This window comes from Chenopodium album, chromosome 19 (genome assembly GCF_948465745.1).
Source record: "Chenopodium album chromosome 19, dcCheAlbu1.1, whole genome shotgun sequence".
Classification (NCBI taxonomy): Eukaryota; Viridiplantae; Streptophyta; class Magnoliopsida; order Caryophyllales; family Amaranthaceae; genus Chenopodium; species Chenopodium album.
The window spans coordinates 3,953,582-3,961,855 of NC_137852.1; the positions used below are offsets into that span (position 1 = coordinate 3,953,582).

The 8,274-nt window shown below is 35.9% G+C and overlaps 1 protein-coding gene across 2 annotated transcripts; it reads right to left on the minus strand.

Annotated features, from left to right (window-relative positions):
- Positions 1-2,554: 2,554 nt before the first annotated feature.
- LOC145595731 (protein INVOLVED IN DE NOVO 2-like) lies at positions 2,555-8,110 on the minus strand. Of its 2 annotated transcripts, XR_014103001.1 has the most exons (9): positions 7,780-8,108; positions 6,264-7,216; positions 5,567-5,748; positions 5,257-5,346; positions 4,852-5,139; positions 4,539-4,748; positions 3,885-4,122; positions 2,999-3,057; positions 2,555-2,899 (listed from the first exon to the last, which is right to left on the minus strand). XR_014103001.1 is itself a non-coding variant. In XM_081652149.1 (7 exons), the coding sequence occupies exons 2-7, from the start codon at positions 7,171-7,173 to the stop codon at positions 3,892-3,894; spliced, it is 1,911 nt and encodes a 636-aa protein (XP_081508275.1). In that variant the 5' UTR covers positions 7,174-7,216; positions 7,780-8,110; the 3' UTR covers positions 3,885-3,891. The 2 variants fall into 2 exon arrangements, 1 of the variants encoding a protein (XP_081508275.1); XM_081652149.1 differs by lacking the exons at positions 2,555-2,899; positions 2,999-3,057 and having other exon boundaries at positions 7,780-8,110.
- Between the last annotated feature and the right edge of the window lie 164 nt (positions 8,111-8,274).

The following is an 8,274-nucleotide window of genomic DNA, read 5'->3' on the forward strand; positions in this document are numbered from 1 at the left end:
TGTCGATTTAGTAGTCACAATCCTGAGTCCCTTTCTGTTTACGGTCAGAAGTTCCTCTTGTTCCATGGTTCTAGTATCCAATTTCTGCTGCTGAACTTCTAATTCATGTCTGATTTTCTTCATCTCTTGTTTCAAATGCTCACATTTTCGCATCTCTGGACATTCAAAGATGGAAAGACAACAACAAAGAGATAATCTTCAGATTAATTAGAAGATGTCATTCATCTTACACAATAGAGGACTTGTTAATTGCAAAATTTGATCACCTTCGACGAAAATTTCATGTAGCCTATGTTTTTGTGCCATCAACGAGCCGATTACAGCAGATCTCTCACCAAGAAGCCTATCTTTCTCTTCAATCAAAGAGCTCATCGTAGCAAACCTTTCAAGGCTTAGACCTTCCTTCTCCATCAATAGATGGTTCTTGTAATCTAACTCATTGGCAAGCCTCACTACAGTTCGACGCATACTGTTTAACTCTCGATTGTTGTCATCTGCCATAGTGAATTCTGCCAGAACTACTAAGTAAATCTAGTTAGGACTTAGCAGTATAACAAGTTTACATATTATATTTCTACATCAGCTAGAAGCAAGGGCTAACTTGTAACATGGTTTGAAAGTCAGATCATGAATGACAGCAAAAATGACTGCTAACATAATATTATGCACTATGCAGCAACCTAATGTCCTGCTTAATGATACAATTAAAGTTTGAAAGATCAATGTTAAGATGCAGATCAAACACACATCGAATAAAATAACAAGAACAGCAGATACCATTAGCAATTTTACGCGTTTCAGCAAATTGGTCATACTCACAGCTGCAACTAGTAAACTATGATTATCTAGATACTATTTCAAATTATTATATGTGCAAACATCGGATTTCTTTATACTATAGTAAATGGCCATAGAAACAAGAGTACAAGAACAAGCAACACACACACAAGAAACAACGGATTTCTTTATACTATAGTAAGCAGCGGATTTCTGTAAACTATAGTCAAAACTCGAGCTCGGAAGCTTTTTATGACAATTGCATAGTCATTCAATGGCAATGCAAGCAAATAAACAAAGAATTTGACTAAAATTAACCATCAACAAATTGTTACAGTTGCCCTAAAAACTATATAAGGTGATCAAATTTGTACAAATCATGTACACATTCTATCATCTTAGGACTTTTTCACAAATATATATGGAGATTATGGGCAATACCTAAACGGGAAACTGAGCAATTTTCTATAACTGGGTCTAAAAAAATTCACATTGAAAATCATAATTTAATTCAACGAACAAACAACATTAAACATTAACCAACTAATTTTAATTTGAACATAATTAACTGGCAAATTTGAGTTAATTTTGACATGATCATTAGGAAAGAAAATATCAATTCCATTAATAGTAACAACAAAATAAAGATTAGAGCTGAAAAAGGGCACAACTGACCAAATTGGAATTTGGAAAGAATAATTATCTTCTGAGTGGCTGTTAAAAGGAAAAAAAGGGAACAATTAGCATAAAATTAAAAATAATTTATACAAAAGAATTGAGATAATAGCAATACCAAGTGCCAAAAACAAGGTTTGTTCTTTGTTCTGTTAGAGAGAGAAAATGCAGAAGACAATATACCAAAGTAACAACACAATGAGTGTGATCACACTTTAACAAATTAGCTGCCATTTGTGAAATTGGCGCTCTTTACTGATATTTTTACTTTTTTTCATTTAATTTTTTTTTTAAAACACAAAAATAATTGTTAACAAAAAAAATTTCCATCTCATTTACTGTTTTGATCGTCTTAAACTAATCTTCGCACTTATATATTACTTTATAATTTTTTCTCAACAAAGGGAATATGTGATTGATCGTTTTGGACTAATCTTCGCACTTAAATATTACTTGTATTTTATAATTATTTCTTGACGATGGGAATATGTGTTAGTTACATTTGTGGTCGAGTTTTTTTGGTCATTCTCTTACTCTCTCTCCAATGGATGGGAAAAGGAAAAAAACTCGTAGCAAAAGGGCAAACCAATAACTGTAAGAGAGTGTACTAAGAAACAGTTCATATGGAGTGACTAGAATTTAGTTATTTTACTCTGTATTTAATCTATCTATCACTGTAGGCTTGTAGCATACGAAGTATGTTTCATCTGGTCGATAGTTAAGCTGCTTAGGACACGAGGGAGAAAGGGAACAACAGCAATCTTAAGACATTCAGGCTACAAACCTGATCTCGTAATCGAAATATCATGGTGGTTTTAGAGGTGCGTGTAAAGATTAAATTTCAGCCATATATGTCCCTAACCAGAGGAGAGCACAAGAGAACGAGGAGCGGGTTAATGGCTCAAAACTGAAACAAATCAAGCATGACCTCTTTTTTTTTTTTTTTTTTTTTTTTTTTTTTTTTTTGCTACATGACATTAACAGCCATGTAGCCATGTAGGATGTAGTTTAGCTTTAACATGGCTCCAAATTGAAAAACTTGTGAAGGACAACACCTGGTTGCTCTATCTAACAAACATTTCCTTTTTTTTTTTGAACCCAGACAAATCACAATGGATAAGGAATAAGACAGCATCACATTGCAAATTCTATCATCGAACAGACTAATTGCCAGTTTTCTGGGTCCAAACATGAAATGATATGGTCTAAAGTTCCATACCCTTGAGCGATTTTTCTGGGCTAACAGCACCATAATAAATGTCTGTATTCCAGGACACCAACAAAGAATGAAACTGGTGCCTGGTTTACAGGGGTGAGGGGGATTAAAAATTGTTGTTTTAATACATATTATTTATGGAAAACATTTCTGCTAGCCGAAATGCCTCCTGCATGTGAAGCTGTCACGCACTCACGCCCAATGTTTTGCATACTTTACCCTGCATTGAATCTGCATAATTTACTTTTAGGTCAGTTTATCATACAATAATATGTGTTCACAAATATAATTTCAAGAGAGACTTCAAATATTATGGTAACCATTTCATACCAATGTCATATATTCATAACTGCATCAGTCCAACAAGATATACACCATGAAATAAATTTCTGCACCAAATTTGACAGCTGAGGCATTAGATCCATAAGCATAACAGAACACTTGTGGGGCTAACTATTCTTAGAAAGCAACGAAAACTACAATTACCAGCACCTGAGAACCCATAGAAAAGGCATACTATGATTAAAAGATTTGGATGTCAATCAAAATAACAATTAGATTAATAGACTAATACTGCCTCCACCTCACAAATTTAACATATGTTTTTGCACAGAATTGAGTGAAAAGTATAGAGATTATAGTAGGGGTAGGGCCCTACTTTAGAGGGGCGGAAAAGAGGGAAAACTATTAAAAAAAAAAAAAAAAAAAAAGATAATATATTAGAGGGACATCTCAAATGAGAATATGCTAAACGTAATGGTGGAATGGAGAAAAACTACTCACACTTTACTCTCATTGAGCAAAGTTCCTCAAACATGAAGATCATTTGGTCTCAATTCTCTCACGTAACTTATTCACAATGGTGCTTTACAGAAGCAGAAAGTTCAACATTGATGCAAAAAAATGCATGAACTTCATGGTCCAAATCTACTACTCAAAGTCATCTTTGAAGCAGTGATTCCATTCAGAGGATATTGTTGGGGATAATGCATTAAGGGTTTGATAAGAAACACACACACGCACACACATGCGAGCGCGCACACACACACACACACACACACACACACACACACACACACACGGTAAATTTCTTGTCCCTTTGTATTGTTGAATCACTATTTTAAAGAGGACAAACAACTCTATATGAAGAAAAATTACTTGAATTTTCAATTTGGCTTATAATACGTGAACAACTGTAAGAGTTTCATATACTAACCTGGAGTTCAACCCCTAAACCTCTTGTAATCCTTCCATTTGTTCAATATATATGATACTCCTTCCTGTAATGTAGCTTTCCGGCCCTCTTTGTTATTCCATAATTCAGTAATAACGTATCGACCACTTGGGTTATACTCATTGATTTCCTTCAAAGCTGTTGTAACAGCCTCGTAAACATCATCACCCCACTCTCTCTTCAGATCTATCAGCTTCTCATCAGTAACATCTATTATTAACTGTAAAAGGAAAATTCAGTATTAAACAAGCTGACTTTTGTGAATGCAAATAAAGCAAACTTTATCCATTTATACTTTAAAATAGAATTAAATTTAAAATAATATTTGTAAAGCATCTCCACCAATTAATCCATTCCCACAAAAAGAAAAGTTTCAACTTTTGAGAGGCAAAGAGAACAGTATCACCCACAGCTAATAATCTCAGCAAGACAGCAACAGCTTGGATACAGAGAATTCAAACCCAACACAACTATAAAAATGCAAAAGACATATAACTCCTCATAAGAAGACAGAATTGCATGCTTCGTGGAGATAATGATACTATAGTATAAATCACGATGAGAAGACCAAAAATACACCGCTGAAGCTATAAACCTATAATATATAACATGAAGACAAAACTATAAAACACATACCTTATGCTCACCATTAACCTGAACCACCTTAAAAGGATACCATTCAGGGTCCCGGAGATATTCATCCCACAAAGAACAGAACTCTGCAGCTTTGTCTTCAGCTATGTCTTCAGGATATTTTCTCTTGCAAGCTTCCTGGAAAACTGTACTATCTAGTTCTCCCATTCTTCTAACACCAATAAAGCCACGATTTGACATCTCTTTCAAACCCTTGTATTCAAGTAAGCAGTGTTAGGATTTGGGAGTGTGAAAAGGATAGGCAAGACACAAGAAATGTGAAAGTGCAAAATCTAGATTAGCTCTTAATGCATACATTTATCAATTCCTTACGAGCATCCTGGAGCTCCTCATTGCTCATGCGTTCAGTCACAACAAGAGTTTGATTCAAAGACTCCACCTCCTCTAGGCTTTCTTCTTTTTCTCGCAGATCTTTGAGCATTGAGTCTACCTTTTGTATTACCTCCATGTCTCCTTCATCACCCACGTGCTTCATCACATTTAATTTCCCTCTTAGTTGCTCAATTTCCAGCTCAAGTGCTTGCTTCGCCTCCAGCTGATTTTGAAGTTGCAAAATCCGCTTGTGTAGATCCTCCTTTTGTTTCTGTCATCAAGACAAATAATTTGGTTTCAAATTTAAACGATGTTGTGTCACAAATAAATCATAAATTTGCAAAGTAACACTGTCATACAGCACTCGAAAGTCAAAACTGTCACCAACCTTCTGCTCTTCAGCCAACTTCAGCACGTTCTCATCAGCCTTTTGTTGCACGATTGATGCATGTTGAAGTGAGTCGTTTTTCACAGCATTCTAAACAGAGAACAAATCAATATATCAAGGTCTTATCCAGAAATCGTGAACAATTGCTAAGAGGCACTATCATGCAATTTATCTAATAAATTTTATATCAGATTTCTTATAGAAGACGGAATAAATTCAGTTAGCTATGAAAGGAATAATCAAACATATTAAAGCACTACCATCAGAAATTCAATAAATCCCAGAGCATGTAAGTGCTCAAAATTTATACCTTTTCAATCTCCTCTTGGAGTTTTTTTCTCTCAGTTTCGTTATTTGCTTCACGCTTCTCTAACTCGTGCACACGGACATCAAGCTCTGTTTTCTCAGATTCAAGTTGCTGCTTAAGCTTGGAATGGTCATTAAAGATCTTTTGAAAATGATCTCGAGCACTCAGCTGAATCTTCTTAATCTCTGATTAAGACAAACTCCAATGAATGCACGTAGAGAAAAGCATCACAAAATGAACACATCAGAAACTAGACAAAGTTGAAAAGAAACTATAGTGCTCTATACACCCATTTGAGAGAGCTAGGGCAACAGAATGTCCACTCATTGATCCTCCAGTAATTCTGTAGTATTCTAAGGTCATAGCTAGCACTTAGACCTTAGAGTCCAAACAATAAGCCAGATCCTTTATCAACAGAGAGCAGTTAACATCTTCTAGCTAAGAAACATTAAAATCAAATTTTTGATCAAGAATCCCAGACATTGCAATGAAAGTACTGTAAAAAAGGATAATATCTGCTCCATAAGAGTATTACTCCCAGCGGGAGATGATCACAGGAGTCTCAAATAGCTATGGTTACAATTAACATCTCTAATGAGATTCGTAGTGCAAAAAGTATAAATTTCAATGTGAAGGTAAAAAAATGAGAATAGCACTCAAAACCATGGTGCATACACAAGAATGTAGTAATAATTAGTACCTTCATTATATGCCTGATGAAGCTTGTCTTTCTCTACTGCCAGCTTGTTGAAGTTAATGGAAGTCTCAGTAAATTTTGTCTCTATTTCCTTCAAACTCTTCTTCTTTGATTCAAGCACGGTTGTCAGGTTTGAGACAAGCTTGCCAGCCTTTCGAGCTATTTCTGCTTCAAGCTCGGACACTGTTTTCACGTCTCCAATCTTCCGCAAGTGCTCCCCAATAATCCCAGGTGAATCATAATCATCAGCACGAGCAACCCAAGCGTACAGCCCAAACTTTTCAGTATCCTTTGCTTGCCAATGCTGTTTTCCATGCTGATTTAGTTCATATTCTTTCTCAAATGCCAATGCATTGTTTAAACCCAGCCAATCTTTGTTGAATTCCACTACAGCAGTACCGGAATGGCCTCTGAAGTTCCACAAGGGATGGACTCTCTTGGGGTTGAACCCTCTAGCTCTCAACTCATCCCTCAGCTTCGAACCACTTTCCCCCACAAACCGGCCCTCTCTGTACCGAGTAGGAATGTTCACCACTACTCCTGTCCAAGGCCATACAAACTTGTCATCATGGTCACAATCAACCACGGGAGCATCACCATTAACCTGTTTTGACGAGCTAGCTTGATTTCGCACTTCATCTTCCAAAAATCTAGCTAGGCCAAGATGATTTGCCTTCTCCCTTGCCCTTTTTTTATTTGAGCTAGCATTTCCAATCCCTGAAGCATGCTGAAGTAATTCTTTGTAAAGAAAATCCCGCTTCCTTTTTCCCGGGCAATATGGACAAGTATACTTTTCTTCCGAGACTTTGAGCTTGGAACTTCCCTTCTTAAGATCTTCGAATGTTTTGTCTCCATACTCTTCAATTTCAGATTCACTAATGTCAGTGTCCTCCTCTTCAGAGCTATGAGCCATGATTTTCTCACCTCTTCGTGATCACAGCACAAACTCAACAAGCCTGTAAATAAGATACAATGTGGGGCATATTTCAGAACTTGAGCACCAAAGACTGAGGTACTCATTACATTAACAGCATCCGGTTCAAACCAAAATCATCCAATTGAAGCATAAAGAAGATATATCTCTAACCTATTATTGTAAAACAACCCTCCCTTCCCCACCTTTCCCTTCTATTAATCATGGTTCACCAAAAAACAAACTACGGAGTACTACAAACCAGAAAACCCTTAACATAAACCTCATCATTTAGAGTCGAATATCGTTCAACTAAACCAGGATTTAATAAATAATTTTTCCAACAAACGAAAATTTAGTTCACACCTACATCAACAAATAATGAAAAATAACAATACAATAAATCCACATATTTAGGGTTTTAGGAAGCTACATTTCAGTGCCAATATCAAAACCCTAATTACAGACATTTAAAATAAAACCCCCAAAAACTGTCACATTCAAAGATTCCAATCCTTCCATACTTAAAATCTAACAACCAGAACAAACAAAACCCCTTCAAAATCATACGTAGAAATTGGAATTACAGAAATAACAGCTAAATACCTCAGATTTTACTCAGAATTTCGGAAATCCTTCAACCATGCACAATGCTGGGTATTCGCCAACAACCCAAAACAAAGCTGTAAATCGGGAAATTCTGAATTAAATAGGAGAGGAAAAAAAGTAGAAAATTGAGATTTGCGAGCTAATTAATATAGAGATTCGTAATCAGAGAAAAATCTGGGAAAAACTTGAAGACGATTTTGAGAGTTTGGGGAGGTTTTGGGGAAGAGAGTGGGTTACTGAAAGCAGTGAAAGGTGACACTGATAAAAATGACAAAACGTTGAAAAAAAGTTAAAAGTTGATTTTGGGGATGCCGTTTTATGGGGAAAACGCGCTGTTTTGAGCGAGTACGATGCCAAGTCAGATTTGGTAAACAACTCTAGTTTCGAGGTTTTTACAAGGAGGACGATACAATTGTGCAATACTGCTGTGTCACTGTGTGGGCTTGGGGTTAAATGTGATCCACATATTTAACATTTTTTAAGTTTAGTTTA

Bases quoted from the DNA above. Each gene is read 5' to 3' on its own strand.
- LOC145595731 (XM_081652149.1), bottom strand. From the start codon at position 7,173: ATGGCTCATAGCTCTGAAGAGGAGGACACTGACATTAGTGAATCTGAA. The intron at 5,140-5,256 runs GTTGGTGACAGT...TCTTGATGACAG, and splicing joins AGTTGGCTGAAGAGCAGAAG to AAACAAAAGGAGGATCTACA. The intron at 4,123-4,538 runs GTATGTGTTTTA...TTCCTTTTACAG, and splicing joins AGGTTAATGGTGAGCATAAG to TTAATAATAGATGTTACTGA.